At 38.4% G+C, this 22,339-nt stretch overlaps 2 protein-coding genes across 8 annotated transcripts in view; one reads left to right on the forward strand and one right to left on the reverse strand.

The window, feature by feature from the left end:
* Cfap210 (cilia and flagella associated protein 210) overlaps positions 1-1,192 on the reverse strand; it is a 31,341-nt gene extending 30,149 nt beyond the window's left edge. Inside the window, exon 1 of one of the 3 annotated variants that reach the window (XM_021238616.2) lies at positions 999-1,192. In XM_021238616.2, the coding sequence (XP_021094275.1) occupies positions 999-1,047 (49 nt within the window). In that variant the 5' untranslated portion in view covers positions 1,048-1,192. The remainder of the gene's footprint in view (positions 1-998) is intronic. The other 2 variants (XM_004857634.3, XM_021238618.2) reach the window with 2 other exon arrangements.
* On the forward strand, positions 1,163-7,456 carry Phospho2 (phosphatase, orphan 2). Of its 5 annotated transcripts, none has more exons than XM_004857639.3 (3): positions 1,163-1,256; positions 1,849-1,882; positions 5,876-7,456. In XM_004857639.3, the coding sequence occupies exon 3, from the start codon at positions 5,896-5,898 to the stop codon at positions 6,619-6,621; it is 726 nt and encodes a 241-aa protein (XP_004857696.1). In that variant the 5' UTR covers positions 1,163-1,256; positions 1,849-1,882; positions 5,876-5,895; the 3' UTR covers positions 6,622-7,456. The 5 variants fall into 5 exon arrangements, with proteins under 5 accessions (XP_004857696.1, XP_004857695.1, XP_021094280.1 ...); XM_004857637.3 differs by having other exon boundaries at positions 1,239-1,490; XM_021238620.2 differs by having other exon boundaries at positions 1,239-1,431.
* The last annotated feature ends 14,883 nt before the right edge of the window (positions 7,457-22,339 follow it).

The following is a 22,339-nucleotide window of genomic DNA, read 5'->3' on the forward strand; positions in this document are numbered from 1 at the left end:
GGGTATTGCTAACAGAAGCTCCAGCTATGACTTGAAAATAGTTCAAATTCCCAAGATTCTAGTTGTTACCATGACAACAATGTACTTGGGAATTTAGACTTAAGAAACTATTGTAGCCGAGCGTGATGGCACATGCCTGTAGTCCCAGCAGTTGGGAGGCTGAGGCAGGAGGATTGCCATGAGTGTTAGAGGCCAGCCTGGGCTACATAGTGAGTTCAAGGCCAACTTAAACTACATAGCAAGACCCTGTCTCAAAACAAAACAAAACAAAAACTATTGTGGTTGAAATTAATAAAAAGTCCTTTAGCCGGGGATTTAGCTCAGTGGTTCCGGCGCCTGCTGTGCAAGCGCAAGGTCCCGAGTTTGGTCCCCGGCACAAAAAAAAACCAAACACCTTCTTTAGCAGTCCCACTTATCTATTTTTATTACAAAATTAAAATTTTATAACATTCTCTGAATTACACTATGTTAATAGTATTAGTATTTGCAATCTATCAAAGCATCTAACTGAAGGAGAGACCTTCCCTAGCCTTCACTTTAGAGTGGAGGAAACTGAGGCATTTCCTTCCGAGACATTCAGCATGTTTGGAGCAGAGCTAAGAGTCTATGGAGGTAGACTGATATTTCCTATACATAGTCTAATTCACTCAATAAATAATAAAGCTTAAGAGCCTGAGGGTTCCTCAAGCACCAGACCTCGGAGGCTGCAACTGGCTGAGCACCCGACCAGCCAGTCTGTTGTGGGTCTCAAACGTTTTATGATTTCTCCATCCCCATTTCTCTAAACTTTCTTCTACCCACCCACAGGTCCCCTTTCCCTCTTCCACTCATGCACAGGCGGTTAAAGAAATGAATTTCCAGAGTCCAACAACGCTAATTGGGGATGCTTTCGACTTGGTGGAGCTCATTTCAGAGAGTAACCGAAGCCTTCACTTGGCACCCTCACCACCTGGGTGCCAGAAACAACCCTCGAGCCGGAATGGGCCACTTAAACGCACCCTTGATTTTTCTCGCCTGTCCAGAGCGCCGTCCAAACCGCACTAGCATCTCTGCTACTTGCCCACAGCGAGCCAAGACCTGGATAGACTAGTGCAGAACGGAATCCAGCCCGCAGCGTTTCCCAGGCCTTTTGGTTGCTTAGCAACGGCCGCCGGAAGTGACGCAGCTGTCGCCGAGGAACCGGGAACCCATTCCAGTCGGCAGTGGGACTGGAGAACGGAGACTGCGCCTGCGCCGGAAGCGAAGCCGGGTGGAAGGTGGGGTGTTGCTTGTTGGCAGGCGCCTTGACTTGGACCGAGGACTATCGGTGCGAGCTGAGCGAAGCTGGCACTAGTGGCGCTGCAGACTGCTAACGCTAGGCCTGCGTCAGTGAGGGGTCGTCGGGCCAAACCTGGCCTGCTGCTCCCATCCCCGCCTGGAGCGCGCCTCCTGGTGGGTGGTCGACCCCCAATTAGGCCCCGACGCCTACCTTTGGGCTGTGGACCCGGCAGGTGTGTGAGTGCGAGGCCTAGGCTTGGTGTGTGCGGCCCATAAACCTCCTGGCGGTTGGAGTGTGAAGGGCAGAGCCCTCTCTCTTAGCTATAGAAACGCAGGGATTAATGGGCGAGTTGTTTTTTAAATTCTTAGTTTCTGAGGCACTCTCAGGGCTCGATGATCTAATTTTTTTTGTAAATGAGAATGTTAAAACTTGGATGTTGTCCCCAAAACAATGTCAGGACCTTTAAGATATTTTAAACATTAAATAAATTAAGTGTAGTGAGTTGAATGTGTTTTGGGGACCTGTCAAATCTTTAATGACACAAAAATCTGTTGAGTGTTCTAATACATAATTGTGCTATTTTTCTTCAGGGTTTCTTTTGGATGTTCCACAGTAATAATGCTGGTAAGTGTGGAAGCGTCAATAAAATATCTATAGCTAGAACTCTGCACCTTAAACACATGGCTTTTTGGAAGCATAATTTAAAACCTGTCGAGAACTAGGAAGAGAGACGTTTTACCGTATTTTACAGTCTAACGTTAAATAGCCTCCCACATTTCTGTACAAGACGCAAGAGGGGTCAGAGATGAATTACAGCAGTAGCCAGAAGAGCAGTGACTTTTGTCTCAGTTTCCCCAGGCACTAGTTCCCATAGGATGATGCAAAGCCAGCCAGGTGCCATGTGGATATGGAGTGTGTTGCCCTACAGGACAGTAACTCTGAGCCGGGGTGAGGGGGCACGGACGGACTCAAACTAGAGTGGACAACAAACTTGCCTTTAAGACTGTTCACTGTAGCGACCTCCTTGAGAGGGTCCAGACCAATGGACAGTGATAACATTGCTTGTAAGATATGCAGAGACTATGGAGAATTATCTCCCAGTAATTACAAAAAGTATGGAATCTTATAAGCTTTGATGTCTGTAATTTGCCCGTTTGACATGGTCAGATATCATTTGACTTTTAATTCCAGGTTGCGACTCAAACCTGGACACAAGTTGATCTATTTGTTCTTTGCCTCCCACTCCTATTTTTTGTTGTTGTTAATTTAAGATGGTAGTATTTACAAACTGACCTGACATAGTTTATTATTCTAGATAAATTTGGGGGGGTGTACTGGGGATCAAACTTGGGACCTTGCGCCTGCGAGGCAGGCGGCAGCACCACTGAGCTAAATCCCCAGCCCTTCTAAATAAATTTTTGAAAATAAAATCAGCACAGAAGCATAAACTACAATTAAACCAATCATCAAGACCCTATCACCGTACACATAAACACTTATTTTGTAAAACAAAACTGGGCTTATACTAGAAACACTATTTTGTGATTTACTTGTATAATTTGGACTGCTTTAGCTTTTCCTGATTGAATAAATTTTCCATTATATAGTTAAAATATTATATTGACTCCAGGCACATACTTTAACCAGTCCCCAATTCTCGGATGTCCATGGAGTTTTTTCCATCATTGTGAAACCACAGACTGTTGTTATACAGTGGAAACACTGAAGTCACACAGATAGACAATGCTTGTGTTTTTGGAGAGAATGGTTAGTGAATATTTTTGTAGGCAGGTGAAGTGGTCTGTGCCTGTAATTTCAACCTCCAGGAGGATTTCAACTTGGAGCCAGGCCTTGGCTACAGAGCGACTTCAAGGCTGGTCTTTACATTGTGAAAGCCTGTCTCAAAACAGAATAATAACCAAAAAAATCCAACTCTGGAATTTTAACAAATAAATTTCAAAGTAAATTCACATTCTTAAAACTAAAATTTTTTGGCACTTCCTTAAATTTTGGAGAAATTTTTACTTCAAGTACATCACTAAATTTCAACATGTTTATGGACAATAAAATGTCAGTCAAGCTAACCTGAGTCTAGAATTCCAGTTCTAATACTTAACCACTCCAAGCTCTAGTTTATACATTTTTTAAATGACAATTTTTACATAATAGGGTATGAAAATAAAAGGAGTATGCACTATTTTTTTTGTTTTTTTAAAATGGTAACAAAGGTTTATATTTGTTAAAGATAGGAAAATAAACAGGTTCTGCAGAATGAATTTGGGCCACATAAAAGTAGGTAAATAAGTATATTGTTCAGGAGAGGGCAGCTGCTGGGAGAAGACACAGTAGCCCTGCTTTTGGTTTTTTGAGACGGGGCCTCACTATGTCGTTCAGGGTGGCCTTGAATTTGCAGTGATCCTCTTCCTCAGCCTCCAGAGTGCTGGAATTAGAGGTGTGCACTACCATGTCTTGCAGTATGTACTAATTTCAGAAAAAGAAAATGTGATCAAGATTGTAAAGTTCTTAGTCCAGAGCTTGAAATATAGTCATCTCTCAAAAATATTTGTTATACTTCAAATGTTTTTTTTCTTTACATACTCCAATTCTAGCCTTTGCTGGATATTTTGTATTATTACTTATTTTTTACATGATAACTTTCCTCATACCATTTGTTGACCAGCTTTATTTTTCATTTTCTCTTGATATCTGTAATTAGTGACCTTCATTATCTTTTTTTTGAGGTGCTGGGGATTGAACCCATGGCCTCATGCTTGCGAGGCAAGCACTATGCCACTGAGTTACATTTCCAGGCCTCTTCATTATCTTTTAATAAAAACAAAAACTTCTTTGTCACATCATAAGCCGTGATTACTCAGAGTACATTCAGATTATTTGGCACCTCAAAACTATCTAGAGAAGATATAAATAAACGTGAAAATGTTAGCAAAAGTTATTCTAGTTTGGAACAGTTGAATTAACCCCTCCTTTTTGAGTAATTTTTTAGAACTCAAGTACAGCATTAAATTAGTTATAACATTGGCATTTAGAAATTGATTTTAAGCTAAATAACTTATAGAAAATTACTTTACAAGACACATTCTATGATAAATTTGTTCAGAGTGTGGGTTAGTATACAGAGAATATATTGTATACGATATTTTATATGAAGATTATTGCAAATATACACTAATAAGTAAGGCTTTGATTGTTAACTTCGAATAGTAACTGATTAATATGCATTTTTTTCATAGTCTTTATGTATTTGACTATAAGAGATTGTTTCATTACTTGCCTTTTTGGATAGCTGTGTAGTAATTTCATTCTGAGTGCTCAAAGAATCATTCCCACAGAAACACAATTGAGTGTCCTCTTTAAATATTTTGTTTTCCATTAACTTAAAATATTCAGTTATGAACTTTGCTTTTTTTTTTTTCTCCCCATTAACTTTATTGGCACATTTTAGGTATACAATACAGTTACATTCATCATTGGGATCTTGTACCATTACATGAGTCTCTTGGTTCTTTTTTTTTTCCCCTTCCCTTGCCCTCCCTTCACCCCCTCCACCCTTCCCTATTGCAAAGACCTTGTATCCATTTTTTTCCTCTTCTCATATTTTTTCCTTTCCCTTTTTCCCCTTCCCCTACCCCTCCCAATTCCCTTGCTCTTTTAGACCTTTTCTTCCTGTTACACAATATCAGTTACATTTTTAAAATTATAATATTAAGATCTAGGAGACATTACCACAGATTTTACAGAATTTAAAAGGATATAGAAAGCATATTACAAAAATCTTTTTTGAAATCAATTTGACAACTTCTAAGAAGTAACTTAGAAGACAAATTAATAAAACTAACTCTGGAGGAAATATAAAATTTGAATAGCACCTATTAAAGAAAGTATATTCCTAGCTTGAAAACCTACCTATATGACAACAGCAGGCTCATAAACATTTTAACTGATAAATTATATCAAACATTTAAAGCAGAAAAAAGAAGGAACACTTCTCTCATTTTAGGAAATCAACTTTGTGCTAATACTAAAACCGGATAAAGATAATAGAAGAAAAAAGTATGAACATAGAAATTTGTTTAACAAAATAAACTCTTAGAAGTCAGATCTGGCAGTATGCAGAAAGTGGTTTTATTATAGGGATGGCAGTGTTGGTTCAGCATTGGAAGATCCACCCCTGAAAGTCATCATTTTAACAGAGAAAAGGAAAAATCCGTATGATCCTGCCACTAGTTGGAGAGGAAGTATTGGACTAAATTCTACAGCTGTTCATGGTAAAAATCTATCAGGAGACTGGAAGTAGAACAGAACCTTCTCAACAGATCAAAGACATGTACTCCATACTTCCAGCAAGAACTCCTCCTCTGAATGGAGACGATAACAATGCTTTCTCCCTAAAGTGGGGAACAAGGGCATACATGCCTACTCTTCATCTGTATGAACTTTGCTTTTAAGGAAAAAGTGCTTAAGTGATGATATTAAGTGTTTGATCACTTGCTTGTATTATGTATTTTAGCAGACTAATATTTACTTGTGTTTTTAAATAAGTATAATAATCACATATATAAACACTGTATTTAGGAAAGAATATTTTTTCTTTTTCAGGGTAACCCAAATCTGGAATCATGAAAATTTTGTTGGTGTTTGACTTTGATAATACAATCATAGATGACAATAGTGATACCTGGATTGTACAGTGTGCTCCAGACAAAAAGCTTCCTATTGAACTACAAGAGTCTTATCAAAAAGGATTTTGGACAGAATTTATGGGCAGAGTCTTTAAGTATTTAGGAGATGAAGGTGTAAGAGAAGATGAGATGAGAAGAGCAATGACGTCAATGCCTTTCACTCCAGGGATGGCAGAACTTTTCAACTTCATAAGAAAGAATAAGAAGACATTTGACTGCATCATTATTTCAGATTCAAATTCAATCTTTATAGATTGGATTTTAGAAGCTGCCAATTTTCATGACATGTTTGATAAAGTGTTTACAAATCCTGCAGCTTTTAATAGCAGTGGTCATCTTACTGTGGAAAATTATCATGCTCATTCTTGCAAGAGGTGCCCAAAGAATCTTTGTAAAAATGTTGTTTTGGTAGAATTTGTAGATAAACAGCTACAGCAGGGAGTGAATTATACACGAATTGTTTATATAGGTGATGGTGGAAATGATTTCTGTCCAGTAACCTTTTTAAAGAAGAATGATGTTGCCATGCCACGGAAAGGATATACTTTACAGAAAACACTTTCCAGAATGTCTCAAAATCTTGAGCCTATGGAATCTTCTATTGTAGTTTGGTCTTCAGGTGTTGAAATAATTTCTTATTTACAATTTCTAATAAAGGAATAATATGCCAGTAGTTGAAATATGTAATAGCTAAGATTAGGTTCAGCACTAAAATCACAAATGAAAAATAAAAACAGAAAGAGGAAAGCAAGAAAGGGTTTTACCTCTCACTTCAAAGAATTCCAGAGGTATCTCAAGGCTGCCATGTTGTTCTGTCAACTTCAGCACTTGGCTTCCAACTCACGATTCAAACTGCAGCTCTCATAGCAATATTCTGGCCAGCAAGAAGGAGGGAAGTGAAGTTACAACCCCTTATTTAAGGAAACTTCCCAAAAGTTATGCCTAACACTTCAGTTTTAAAACTGTTAGCCAAGATGTACTCATAATGCTCCACTAATTTCAAGGAAGGATAGAAAGTATAGCTTTCATTCCAAGTGATCACTTGCCCAGGAAATTTTGGAAAAAGAGTATAGAATTAAGGTAGGTACAACTAGTGTTCTATTTTTTTTTTTGGTACCGGGGATCAAACTCGGGTCCTTGCGCTTGTGCAGCAGGCGGCGAAACCACTGAGCTAAGTCCCTAGCCCAACTAGTGTTCTATACTAGAGGTAGTTGATAGGTAGATTATATTTTTTAATTCCTGGAGAGAGTGATCGTATTTTAGTGTTAGTTATTTCAAAAGTATATTCAGTAGTTCCAGATCTTAAAAATAAGCCTGATGCGTGGAGGTGTGGTGGCACATACCTATAATCCCAGCACTCAGGAGGCTGAGGCAGGAGGATTGCCTCGAGATCAAGGCCACCCTGAACTACATAGCAAGACCCTGTCTCCCCCCCCAAAAAAAGGCACTTAACTGTATATAATACCCTCCCAAATAAATGTACTTATTGTTAAGGTTTCATCAATTTAAGCTTTCCTTTTGAAATAAAAGCCAGGCATGGTGGCACACATGTATAATCTCAGCACTCAGGAGGCTGAGGCAGGAGATTGCAGTGTGAGGCCAGCCTGTGCTAGATACTTCAAAGGCAGCCTGAACATACTGAGACCCTGTCTCAGAAAAACAAAAACAAACAACCTATTTGTGAAAAACAAACAGAAACCTATTTGTGAAATGAAAAACAATCTTCAAATGTGTTAGTATCAGGCATTTATCAGTATAATTTCTATTTGGCAATGCAGTCTTGAGCAGTCCAGTATCTAATTTATAGGAATACTCAACATTTAAGAGACTTTCATTAGGATATTAGCAGAATACCAAATAATCTAGAACTTTTTATAAATCTGTGGTGATTTACAAGCTCATTTTTTAGCCATAAATATTCAGTATGTAATAGGATTTTCTTTCCCAAATTATGAAAAGCTCCAAAAATAGAAATATTCAGTATAATTTAATGGGGGAAGTTGATAATTTTTTCTAGGCTGAAAATATTTTGCTTAAATAGGTGAGGCTATGTTGAAGCACATCTACTCATAAATTATCATTTGTCTACATGTTGAAGCTAGTAATAATTATAAATTACAGAACTAGAAAAAAAGTTATTTACAGTAATGATTGCCCAACTAATTTGGACCATGGCTTCTGTTGAGTACGTCTAAAAAATCAAATGGGAACAAAATACTAAAAACATCTGCTTAAAGACATCAGAGAGTGACCACAATGAAGAATTTCTAAGAAAAGAGAAACTTCGGTAGTTGAACTGTTTTCCCCAGAGAATCTGTACATGGTGGCTGAAGTGTTAAGTGGTTATGTTGATAACCTCACAGGACAACGAGAAAGGATCCCAAGTGGCTATCCATTAAAAGTAAGAGTGATGCAGAAATAAAAAGACCTTTCAAGGGTTGGCAGATATTCTCTGTCTCTCAAATTAGATTGAAGTTATCTAAGATTTTCACAGCTTCCAGGTGCCTGGGAGAAGTACATCTCAATCTGCCTCTCAGGAAGGAATCATCCTAGTGGTGGATAGACTAAAGTGACTCCTATGATTCCTGTCTTTTTTATATTCCTTGTTTGTGTGTGAGACCTGTGACTTGCTTCACATCAATAGAGAACTATGAAAATGATGGGACATACATGAATATTTATATATATAAAGATTGTATATATATTACATATAAAATATTTATATAATATATATATTTATATGGCTACATTGAGTTCTAAAGCCCATGTTAATGACTCTCTTGGTACTAAGCAAGCAAGCTGCCATGTTGTGAGCTAGCCTTTTGGAGGGACCACATGGCAAGCAACTGAGGGTGGTCTCTAGCCAACAGTTGTCAAGAAACAGGCCCTTCCTCTTAATAGTCTACAAGGAACTCACTGCTGCCAACAACCATATGATTTTGGAAGAATCCTCCCCAAGTGGAGCCCCAAGTGAGGCCAGTTAATGCCATGATTACAACCTTAAACCATGAAGCAGAGGACCCAACGAAGCTGTGTGTGGACTCCTGACCTATAGAACCTATGAGAGAATTTGTGAGAATACTGTTATACAGCAGTAGGAAACTAATATTCTAGGCTTCAAAATAAATTTTTTTTAGACAGGGTCTTGCTATGTAGTTCAGGCTGGCCTTGAACTCATTATGTAGCCCAGGCTGGCCTCAAACTCATGGCAAGCCTGCCTCTGCCTCCTGAGTGCTGGGAGTATAGGCATGTACCGCCATGCCCAGCTCAAAATCTAAACAGTTTTGCAGAAACATTTAAGTTATAGAATAGAATGTAACTACACAAAGAGATGAGTGAAAACCAGCAGAAACATCCATCTGAACAGATCTGCAGGGCCTCCAGATAATGTGGTTTTCAGAGAAAAGTTAGGAGGATTTTGTGAAGACTTAAAATTATATTAAAAATTAAATGAAACAGTAGAACTGAAAATTACCATGGACTGAAACTGAGATCTTAATGGACAGATTTGACATCAGGACTGGCATAGCTGAAGAAGAAAGTAGGGAATGAACACAAGTTAGAAGAAAATATCCAGAATGATGCAGAGAGGGACAAAACGAATAAATAAGAAAAGTTGAGACATGGAAAATATAGTAAGAATCTGTAACAGGAAATTGGTATCCCAGGGGAGATAATAGAAAATGAAACATAAGCAATGGTTTATGATATAATTACAAAATTTTACAAAAATTGATGTATGGCATTGAACTACAGATTCAAGAACCCTTATAAGCTGGGAAAGGTGGTGCATGCTGTAAACAACATAGGCTGAGGCATGAGGATGGCTCGAGTCCTGGAGTTTGGGGCCAATTTAGGCAACATAGCTGGAAAAAAAGAAGAGAGAGAAGAGGAGGAACAGGAATCATAATGAGCCCAAACAAGGTAAATAAAATGAAAACCAGGGCTGGGGCAGTAGCTCAGTGGTAAAAGTACATGCCCAGCATACATAAGGCCCTGGGTTCAATCTCCAGCACTGAAAAAGAGCATCTGAAATCACTGTTTTCGCCTGTGTCTGTCTTATGACAACATTTGTGATTGCATTTAGGCCCACCTAGATAATCCAAAATGATAAGAAAAATAATTCTAAAATGTCCTGAATTTAATTAGAAGATCCTAGGATGGAGAGGAGGGAAGATTGGAGAGGTTAATAAGTTAGCAACTACCAACCAAAAGCAAAAAACTTTCACATTCTTGAGTACATGTTAAAATCCTAAATCCCTTCATGACCTGTGTGCCTCTGCATCCTACTTACAACCACCATCATTCCACAAGCAATAATTACTTTTTACAGACTCTCCTCCTATCTCCAAGCTTTCCCTACTTTGTGTTACCCCACCTCTCTTTATCTATAGCCAAGGCAGTTTAAATGTAAACAGCTTATGATTTCCTTCCTCAAAAAAAAATTTTTTTGAGACAGGGTCTCATTATGTAGTTCAGGCTGGCCTTGAAATTACTCTGTAGCTCAGGCTGGCTTCAATTTGTGAATATCCTCCTGCCTCCTGCCTCATGTAATCCCACATGCTGGGATTACAGGTATATGCCACCATATGCCTGTTATTTTTGTTATAAAAATCTTAGCTCTAGGTTTAGCAGACATACTTTTCTAAATGCTATCTAGCATGGCTGCTTGAAGTTATGGGAATTTGTCCCAGGACCTTATCCTTTTTCTGGCTAGCTTCACAAACAGCTCAGTAAACCCTTTTACTTCAGAGATCGCTTGGTCCCAAGAGTTTTGGTTTAACAAGGATAATCTCCCCATTTTAAGATTCTTAATCACATCTGCAAGGCCCCATTTTCTTGCAGTGTGGATTTACAAGTTCCAGGGGTTAGAAGCTGATATCTTTGGGGGCTATTGTTTGGCCTACTTTAAAGTAGTAAAGCACTTGGCTCACATTGAATAGTAATCAAAATATTTAGTAACCACCACAGGCTCCAACCAGTAAAATCAGAAACACCAACCAGTAAGCATAGATGGCTGATATAAACACCCATAACAGAGGCTACCTCTGGAAAGCAGCTCAGCACTTGCTGTAGCCAGCACCTCACACACAGATGATGGAATGAATAAGTGCTACTTCACTGGGGCCCAATTTAGCTGTTTCTGTTTCCTCTTTTTAAACGCCAGGCCGTGTCTTTGCCCATTTATCTGTAGGGTCTTGTATAATATTCTGGTATCTATTTGAATACTTCATATGTGGAAGATGCTAACTTTGCCAAATTAGTAACAAAGTTGAAAATTTACTCCTTTGCTTCTGAATCTTAGGTAACTTTAGTCTATGCGATAAACTGACAATAGATATCAGAGGAAAAAGAACATACAAATTGTAGTACATAGGTAAAGCATGAGAGCATTAGTCACACAGAGAGCCAAATGACTGAACCTTACATAGATCCTAACAAAGGAATAGGAGCTTGGGCGTGTTTGTTTGTTTGTTTGTTTTGTCTTTTTCATACCAGGGATCGAACTTGGGACCTTGTGCTTGCGAGGCAGGCGGGAACCATTGAGCTAAATCCTGGCGCCTGTTTTTTTTTTTTTTTTTTTTAAAGGCGGACTTTTGCTGTGTACTTCAGGCTTGCCTCAAACTCTTTGATACTCCTGCCTCAGCCTCCTGAGGGCTGGGATTACAAACTTACTCCACCATGCCTGGCTAGGATCTTGGGCTTCTGAGAGGAATGCAGGTGGTGCAGGCTGTGGTGTGGAGGGCGGATGTGCACGGTGAGCGAGGGTTGTCTTTTATGCAGGTGATGTCTCCTCTGTGGTCCTCTTATCTGGACCAGGTGTCAGGCACCCCAACCCCTTCTTCTCGTGGAAAGACCTTTCCTAGGCAGAAGAGGCGGATATAATCAGGTACAAAAAGCCTCTGCATCTGCTGTTGACTTTAGTAGTGTAGACAGATGTAAATTCCTTTGGGAAGGCAGCTTTGCAGAGCCATCCACGCCTGCAGAGCTCTGCAGTTTCTCTGAATAACCAACTCAAAACATGCTGAAGAAATATATTTGGGGTGGGATATTTTACTCTCTCACAGGATGATATGTGTTAATCTTTTCTAAATTTTATGCTTGAATATTTCTAGATAATCTGGTCTTAATCTTCATTTTGAAATAACATCTAGTTGAATATGTGGCTTATTATCAGATTGCATTAAATTTAATGAAACAAATATATTGATATACACTAAATAGGCTTTAGAAAATGCAAAGCTCTTTTTCTTATGTTTTTTCCTTTGCAAATGAAAGAGCCTCTATGTTTCTTCCAAAGAGTGGGGTTAAAGGTGCATGTGTGAAATAGAGATGTCAGAGTTCAACACAAATTGAAGAGACCACTGTTAAATCAGGACACTGCTGGAGAGAGAAGTAGAGTAGAGTAATCTCCAGTTTGTCACATGAGTTGCTCTAAGGCGGTTGTGATCAGCACAGCCATAAAATGGCCCCCAAGTTTCCCTTTCCCTGGTGGACATGCCCTATATAATCCCTGGAATTGACATACATACTACCGTGATTAGGGAGATTATCCCTATGATATGCCCTTGTATCATTATATGAGCCTTTAAAACCAGAATTTTCTTGGCTATTGCACAAGAGGAGCTGGAGAACTGAAGCACAAGAGGGTTCAACATGCCAGTGCTGGCTTAAAGTTGGAGGGAAGGGTGTAGTAAGGAATGTTGACAACTTCTACAAGCTGAGACCAGCAGCCGGATAATGGGACCTCAGTCATACAACCGAATGTAAGTGAATGAATTCTGCCAACAACTGTGTGACCGTGGCAGAAGGCCAAACCCCTAGATGAGAAATAGCCCAGGTTGACACCTTGATTTCTGCTGGGTAAGATCTTGAGCACAGAACCTACTTATACTGAGATAGGATAAAAGAAACAGATAAGCAGAAAGGAGACAAGGAGAGTCATAATTTAAAAATTGTACTTTTAAGAATACTGAAGCTTCAGGACACAAAGTTACCCAAGGATATATGCCTTTATCCCTTCCAGGAAATTTGCTTCAAAAAATTCCTAAGAATTTTAAAGATTCAAGTCTATAAATTGAGCCTGTGCTTTTCCTCCACCACTATAGATTCACAGAGTCCCACAGACTTCCATCAAGAAAGCAGCACTGCTAAATAGTAGCATATCTTTACGCTTCAGACACTGCAAGTGGTTTGCATTCTAGCCCAGCCCACTAGAATGAGTAACCTGACAGTAGGAATACACATCCTAGGTTACACATCTTTTTTTTTTTTTTTTTTTTTTTGAGACAGGGTCTCACTATGCAGTTTAGGCTGGGCTTGAACTCACTATGTAGCCCAAGCTGGCCTCCAACTCACAGTGATCCTCCTGTCTCAGCCTCCTGAGTGCTGGGATTACAGGCATGCACCACCACGGCCCACTAGATCACTCATTTTAAGACCACCTTAAAAAAAAAAACCCAGCCCATACAATAATGAGCTTTTCTCTTGAGGGCAGCACTCTTACTTTCTCTGAGTGTGGACTTTTTAAACTGCCAAATCAAATCTGTCTGTGCCTCTCACTGATGCAACCCAAAAATTCTTTCTCTGTGACAGAAGTTGGAGTGGATGAGTTGAGGTCCCCATCTCCTCTTTGTAGGGATGGCCTCAGAACCCATCTGGTGACAATACCATGTCCAACTTTATGTCCCATAGGGATCCAAAGTATAAACAAAGAGCAAAATAAAAGATACATAATAGGAAACAGGGAGACAGATCATTTGCAAATGGGAAGGGGACCAGGAGATGGAGAGAGGGGCGTGGGAAGGGATGTAAAAAGGAATTAAAATGTGTTACGTACATATCCCAATGCCCCATGATGAATGTAATCATTATGTAGCACTGCAAACATGTACTAATAAAAAATTTTTTTAAAAGAAACTCTTTTTCCTGAAATGCTCCCAGGACACATTTAACTTCTGCATGGCTACTACAGATACTTCAGATACTGCGATGCCTCTTGATTGCCTGTCCCCATGAATCTAGCACCTGTTCCAATAAATACACCAGCAACCAGAAAGCAACCTTCTCTGGCCTCTGGGTCAATCTGGGCACCATAGAAACAGTCTGAAACTTGGTTCAACCCCCCCAAAGTGAGTCCATTCTTGCTACTCTAAATGAATTGTCAAGTGTGATGGCATTCAAGCTTATTTGTAATTTAAAAGAAAAACCTCTGGGCCAGGATGTAGCTCAGTGGTACCTGCCTGGCAAGCGCAAGGTCCTGAGTTCGATCTCCAGTACAAAGAAAAAAACAAAAAAACCTCTGACATGTCCTAAATTTAATTACAAAGCACCAGGGATGGAAGGGAAGACAGATGGGAGTGGAGTATAATTAGTAGCAAGCTACAAGCTGAAAATAACAACAGACAATTTCCATTCTTGAATTTTATTTTTATATTTATTAACTTATTGTGCTGGAGATCAAACCCAGAGCCTTGTACTTGGTACCTAAGTGCTCTGCCACTGAGTTAAACCCCCAGCTCCCAAAATGCATTTTAAGACCTTGCCTCAAGTCCTATCACGACCCTTTGCTTGCAGCACCCAACCAATCCATCCAGAGGCACAGCTGCCATTCCTTGTAGACTGCCCTTCTAGGTCAAAGCCTTCCTTGCTTGGTGTAAGCCTGCCCCTCTTATCCATGTCCAATGTAGAATTCAATATAAAGAATCCCCACCCCCAATTTTTCTCCACCCCCAATTTTTCATTATGAAGTACTCTGGCTTTTTGGGTCCAACAGTTTTCCAAGTGCTATCTAGCTTCACCTCTGGAGGCTGTAGAAACTTGTCCCAGGACTGATCCTTTCTGGCTAACATCTGTAATGGCTCAATAAACTTTATTTCAGAGGCCTCTCAATCTCATGAGTTTTGGCTCAACAACTGCCAAGAATAATCTACTCTAGCTCCTATGAACTTGGTCATCAAAGAGGAATTACTAGACATAAAAATAAACTGCTCAAATGATTTAATGCAGGCTTTCTCAATTTTTGCACTATGCACTATGGACATTTTGGAGTAGATAATTTCTTTGGGGAGGAGGGGTGGGGGGGTAGTTCTTGTGCCTTGTGGGACATTTAGCAGCATTCCTGACCTCTACTCACTAGACATCAGTAGTAGCTCCTCCTCTTAAACCAAATTGTGACAATAAAAATGGTTAAAAGTCCATATCTTTATTCATTTACTTTTTGTGGTGTCAGGAATCAAACCCACGACCTTGCACAAGCTAGGCAAGTGCTCTATCACAAGCTAGGCAAGTGCTCTATCACTGAGCTACACTCCCAGCTGTTAGGTCATATCTTTATTTGTAGATCAAATGAAGCTATAGCAATTGTACATACTAAATGTGAGTACTAAATACTGGCTTCTTGTAAAGCCACATTTTTCTCTATATAAAAATTCCTGGGTACCGCCTGCTGCGCAAGTGCAAGGACCTGAGTTTGATCCCCGGTGCCAAGAAAAAAAAAAAAAAGTTCCTGGGGCCGGGGATTTAGCTCAGTGGTTCTGCCACCTTCCTCAAAAGCACAAGGACCGGAGTTCGATCCCTGGTACCAAAAAAAAAAAGTTCCTTATCACCAAGTCCATAGCCTTGTAATAGCATAGCAAGCTTCATCTAAGTGTTTAATGAATATTTTGAATGCCTAACTCAATCACCTACTTCTTGTGTTACATACATATTAGGGTTTCTTCCCTATGTATTATGTATGTTTTATGGCAGATATCTATTAACTTAAATCTGCTCCTAAAGATCTTTTGTAGGGAAAGCTATAATTACATCTCTGGTTTCCTTTCTTTTAATGTTATCTCAGATAACATTTATTTTTATAGCATATGAACTTTTTATCTTCTGGTTGAAACTCACCCTGAATGAGGGTTAGAGATCTCCCTTTACTATCCATACGCTGCTCTAAGGGACAGCTAGTAGATTGATAGGTCAACTGCAGTCAGGCACTCGATGGGGCACACTGTTAATACCTGTAGGGTTTCGGTGGGATTGGAATTTATAGCAAGCTTCTAATCCATATCAGATACACTTTTTTTTTTAGAACATGAGAGAGAAAGAAAAAAAAAAAGAGCATGAGAGAATCCTTTAATGACCTAATGACCCTACAGCGTATCTGCAGATGAGACTAGTGATAGGGGATATATAGTTAAATAATAAACTGACCAAACTTTTTACCTAATACCCTATCATTTCCTGTTCTTTGTTAGAGCTTTTTTTTACTTACAGAATGTAATAGTTTTGTTGTAGACAGATTTTTAGATGTACTCTATAAGGAATTATGGAATAATATATTCTGGGCCAAAAGCTAACTTTCTACTTGTTTCTGTCATACAAACTGATGTCTGTGTGATGATGGTTCATATGGAAACAAAATATTAACTTGGATGTTTCCTAGCAGAGAAATTTTTAGAAACTCCCATTGTTTATGGAAGATGTTACTTAGCAAAAATTGTTTATCTTTTATATTGAAATGATAGATTTATAGTTGTATGTGTAAACAGCTAGCAAAAAATATTTACAATTAAACTAAATATTGGTTGCCACATTGAATTTTATAATCAGTACAGAATGGAAACCTTACTCATTCACATTTTTTCTACCACTTTACAGTCTATTTTAGATTTTGTTGAGATAGTGAAGGGAAACCTCTAACCCTTGTTCAGGGTGAGTTTCAACCAGTAGATAAAAGTTCATATTTTTTTTCTTTTTTTCATATTTTATAAAAATAAATGTATATGCAGGTAAAAACTACAACTTTTTAAAAAACCAGGGTCTAACAGTATTTTATGATCTTATAGGATACTCTATCTTCTATTTTTGGAGAATTAGATTTTTTTTTTGGTACCAGGGATCGAACTCGGGTCTTTGCGCTTGCACAGCAGGCGGCGAGACCACTGAGCTAAATCCCTGGCCCCAAGTATTTTATTATCCTCATCTCAATATGAAAGTATTTTGAGAAATCTATTCACACTTATACCATTTTACATTTAAATCCAGAAAAATATCCTATTACACAATTTGTGGTGCTAAAAATACTTCATTCACCAAATATTTTGGGGGTACCTACTATGTGTAATTAACAAAATAGTAATTTATAGAAAAAAGAAATGCAGGATTATGTCTTACAAAGAATGCCCTTCAAAAAGTTTACAGTTTGATTGAAGAGGTAGATGTGTATATATGAAATACATAATAGCAAGTTATGCTTCAACTTATTAATCCGCATAAGCACAAGTACTTATGTTGTGCTGGGGGTGCAGCTCAGGAGTAGAGCAGTGGCCTAGAATATGCAAGGCCCTTAGTTCAGTCCTCAGCACTGAAAAAACATTTTTAAAAATTAAAAAATAAAATAATTCCCTTTATGGAGTTATATTCTAGTGGGAAAAATCAAATAATAAAATGATATATCATCATCATTATATATCATCATAGATGGTAATAAGAAACATGGTTTAGAATAAAGCAAGAAAGGGGAATTATAAAGTACCAAGTGGTGGTAGAGAAATCATTTTAAACAGGCTGTTAAAAGAAGGCCTCACTGAGAAGTGGCATTTGAGTAAAACCCTGATGGGATGAATGAAGTGGTCAGAAGAGCAAGGGAAAGGAAGAGCAAGTAGTAAGGTCCCAAGGCAGCACCTTCCTGGTGAGGGCCAAACTATGGCTTGATATGGGGATCCAGGAGGCCATTGTAAGTACTTTGGCTTTTACTGAATGAGGCAGAAAGGCTTAGAGTCTTAATCATTGCCCTATTTAATAGTGTCCATCTAGCTTGGTGCCATAGTTTGAATGTTCCCTCTGAAACTCATGCTGAAACTTAATTGCCAAATTTGTGTTGATGGTATTTGGAGGTGGGGTCTTTGGGTATTATTTGGGATTAGGTAAAGTCATCCGGATGGGGCCCCAATGGTGCTGTTGGCTTTGGAAGAAAAGGAAGAAGGACATGAGCTGACAGTTACCCTATTTGGCCATATGATACCTTCTGACATGTCATGATGCAGCAGCAACGCCCACACCACTGTCAATACAAGGCTCTTGGACGTCCTGGCCTCCAGAACCAGGAGCTAAATAAATCTCTATTCTTCATAAATTACCCAGTCTGTGGTATTCAGTCATAGCAACAGAAAACAAACTAAGACACTTGTTTGATTTGAGCCAATAATCTTTTATTATTTTTCTAATTAGAAGAATTGTATTACTGTTGCTTGTAATAGAAAAACCTACTTTATTATCTTTCTATCTTGTTTTAATATTATCAGGAATTTGGCCTTAACTCTGGCACACAAAAACATATATTTTCAAATAAACTGCTTTTATTTGACCCTTTTAAATGACCCTTCCCTCCAAATAGTAATAAACTAGTTCCTGTTTGGAAACTAGATTAGTGGTCTTTCAAATGATTTTGCATAAGTACTCCCCAAATAACTTCGAAAAACTATGTACTCCCACATCCTCAGATTGGTATTGAAATTTTCTTGTGAGAAGTTCAAATATTTGCCAAGGTTATAATTTCTAACATATTAAAATGATGTTTTAATAGACTTTTATAAATTCTTTTAAATCTGTTTAGTAACAAACCAAGCATAGCAATCTGAAGTCCAGTCTCATTCATTTTTAAAAACATATAAACAAGTTTTTTTAAACTGAGAAATTTTCATTTTATTCTTATTTTTCTTCTTGAGGTCGTATTATCATCCCACTTAAATACAGTCAGGTCTCACTTTTCTCTGTAGTGAAGAACCATAGAAATATCTGTGTTAAGTTAAAAATGTGCAAAGCAATCCTAATAATCAATGGGAAAAAGTATGATTGTACTGTGACCTTTAATTTTTTTGTCAGAACACTAAAAACTCTCTTACTCTCTTTTATAAACATACAGGGAAATGGCCAGGTGTGGTGTCAAACACCTGTAATCTCAGCACTCAGGAGGCTGAGGCAGGAGGATCACCATGAGTTCGAGGCCGGCCTGAACAACAAAGTGAGACTCTGTTTCAAAAAACAAAAAAAAAATTGTTTAAGTGTATAGGGAAATGAAACCATACTAAAACTGATATTTACTTAGTACAGCACAATTTAAAACATTAGAAACATTAAAAATTAAAGTGTTTTAGGGCCGGGGATTTAGCTCAGTGGTTCCACTGCCTGCCTTGCAAGTGTAAGGCCCCGAGTTCGATCTCCAGTACCAAAAAATACAGAAAGAAAGAAAGAATTAAGGTGTTTTATTTCTTTGCAAGAAAACTTATCTAGAGAGGTTTGGGCTGAGCGTCTAGCCCTTGGTGAAATGTCAAACTTCTAAGTTTGGATGACTGTCCAACATGTCATCCTTTGCACTTTCAGTATTGTGAAATATCTCCAAGAATTCCTTTAATGTGAAGTTCTTGGCCAGCATCCCTTCCTCTGGGCCACCTTTGTCTCAGCCACTTTCCTCGCATCTCGCAGTGCACACCTGCACTAAGCTCCTGGCTGCATCTCTTTCAATACCTTCAGTGGTGGCAGTGTCAACATGCCCAAGGCCAGTTGTTTCATCTACATCTCTATATTTGATTCTAATATCATTTGAAGCATTATCTTTTTTTTTTTTTTTTTTTGCTACACTTGCATCCTTGTTGGCAAACACCCTCTTTCAATGATCTGCTTTTGTAAAATATCACATGGAATTATCACTGGCAGACAGGCATTATGGCAACTACGAGTTCTGCCCTCTCTGTGTGAACTGAGAAGCTGAAGTTCAGGGACCAATCACTGACAGACTTTGAAAGAAAATATCTGATTGGTGTTTGATCGTGCTGGACAGCTGTTACTTACGTGTAATTCATAGACTGAAGACCTATCAGGGAAGTGTGCATTTTATGTCATTACTCAGAGTTACTAAAGATGGGACCCTGTTCTTAAGGACTGGTGCTATTTAACTAAACTATGGTAACTAAAATTCGTATATATTGGAACCTTTAAAAAAAGGATTGTTTATACATTTTATACTTGAAAATTTTGTATTCATAACCTCAATCTCTGTAACAAAAATGAACATAAATTAAATTGCAAATGTCTTACGTCCTTAAGTATTTTTAAACTTTTTTTTTGTACTGGGGATCGAACTTGGGACCTTGCGCTTTCGAGGCAGGTGTCGGAACCACTGAGCTAAATCCCTGGCACGTGTTTTTTTTCTTTTTCTTTTTTTTGGTACTGGGGATCAAACTGGGGTCCTTGGGCTTGCACAGCAGGCGGCGAAACCACTGAGCTAAATCCCCGGCCCCTTGGCATGTATTTTTAAACTTTTGATCTAATGTTACAATTACTATTACATTCAAGGAAGTAACTGGTTAAATTAAAAGTAAAAACTTATCAAAAATTATTTCAATTTGCCTGGCATGGTCCAAACACCTATAATCCCAGCTACTTGGGAGGTTGAGGCAGGAGGATAGCAAGTTTAAACTCACCCTAGGCAACATGGTGAGACTTTGTCTCAAACTTTAAAAGAGGGTTGGGGATGTAGATCAATGGTAAAGCACTTGCCTAACATGCAGCAAGGCCCTGGGTTCAATCCCCAGCACCACAACAAACAAACAAAACAATTGGATGAATGGAGTAGTTTTCATTTAGAGCACATAATCAATCTCTCTCTCTCTCTCTCTCATTGAGAATCAAGCACATGGCCTCTCACACACTAGCCAAATGCTCTTCCACTAAGCCCCAGACCATATAACCTTGAGTATTGCTTTCTGCTGGAATTAGACATTGTTAAGGATCAATGATATTCCTTTTATCATTCTATAGACATAATCCTGAGAAAATATGTTCACATAGATAGCAATGGGAGAAACTGTATCATAGCAATGCTACTCCTTTCATTAATTTTTCTACATTATTTCTCAAAAATACTCTTTCATTTTTGTTGAAGACAAGAATTTGGACAAGTACTTGTCATTAGAAGATTCACTTTCTTATTTCACAGGAAACATACCCAGAAAGGCCTGAAACAAGAATTGTCAGCAGGGCCAGGGATTTAGCTCAGTGGCACCATGCCTGCCTCTCAAGCACAAGGTCCTAAGTTTGATCCCTAATACCGTAAAAAAAAAAAAAAAAAAAAGAATTGTCAGCCAAATACACCTGTGCTGCTTGTGTACTGTATAGCTTTGAGGGCAGTGTTCACTGTACACTCTACTCGAGTGACATGAACCGGAATTAAACGGTGCACGACTACACAGCTGTATGTGACCTTATAAAGTGTACCTATTTTTTTTATCAGTGGAAACTTGTTTAATCCAGTTTATAAAATTTTCTATTTATACCTGCCACCTGCACACACTGATAACATTATCACAATAGTGAATCAATCATTTCATGGCCTGGCTGTGCTTAGTGGAAAGATGTATCAATGAGGTAAATGTAATAGATAAAATCATTGTTTTTAGAAACCAGAAGTCCTTTGAAATGTAATGTGTGCTGTCGACAAGGTGCCAGCTCGATGCCAATATCTGCCAAGAGTCACCTACATCCCATTCTGTGGTGGCTTTTTATTTAAGGCCTGGAATCGCAAGATAACTCATCTATTTTCTTGAACAGTGTCATTGATTTATTTAACTTACGAATGCGAATCACAGCCACCTCTACACTTCAGTGACCAAAATGCAAAGACTCTCACCCTTAGTCCATCACCACTTCTTGCCTGAGGGACAACACTGACAATAGCATCACTATCAGTTGTGAAGAATAAACTATGTATAATCACAGTTAACTACAGAATTCATACTTTTTTAGAATTTAATGATGAATAAACTTTAGTTTCAGAGAACTTTTGTTGGAACTCCTGGTTAGGCTGATGTGAGTGGCTGCCAGTGAGACGTGTTTCAAAGGAAGAGGGGTATGAACATTTCAAGGATTCCTGAAAGCTTTCCTTTAATGGAAGTTGAACACTTCATTTGTGTCCTCTATGGAAAAGTCCAACCTGGTTTGGGGCCACATAAGCAAATGTACTCACTGTGCAATTTCTTTTGTTTTTGTGGTTCTTTTCTTCTGCAGTGCTCCTTAGGTTATTGCTAGAGTAGATAAGTACAATTCATAACTTAAAGAAATGCTAATAAGGTGTTAATTCCCAAAGTGAGGGTTTAATGAAGAATTAAGTATAAATATTTTTCACTGTAATAACTAACATTTATATACCATGTCCTGAGTAATTTTATCTTTCTAATAACCTTCTGTTAGGTTGAAAAGGTACTGATAGCATCTGTTTTATAGATGAGAAAACTCAGGATCAGAGATGTTTAGTGAATTGCTCAAGGCTACATGTTAGATATATAAGTGGCTGAGATGAACCTTAGGCCTGAATCTAAATTTCATGATTTCCTTC

Source organism: Heterocephalus glaber, unplaced genomic scaffold (genome assembly GCF_053883595.1).
Source record: "Heterocephalus glaber isolate CG9 unplaced genomic scaffold, H.glaber_assembly_v1.0 deba00000347, whole genome shotgun sequence".
In the NCBI taxonomy this organism is placed as follows: Eukaryota; Metazoa; Chordata; class Mammalia; order Rodentia; family Bathyergidae; genus Heterocephalus; species Heterocephalus glaber.

What these genes read in the sequence shown, in the direction of transcription:
- Phospho2 (XM_004857639.3), top strand. Translation starts at nt 5,896, where the DNA reads ATGAAAATTTTGTTGGTGTTTGACTTTGATAATACAATCATAGATGAC.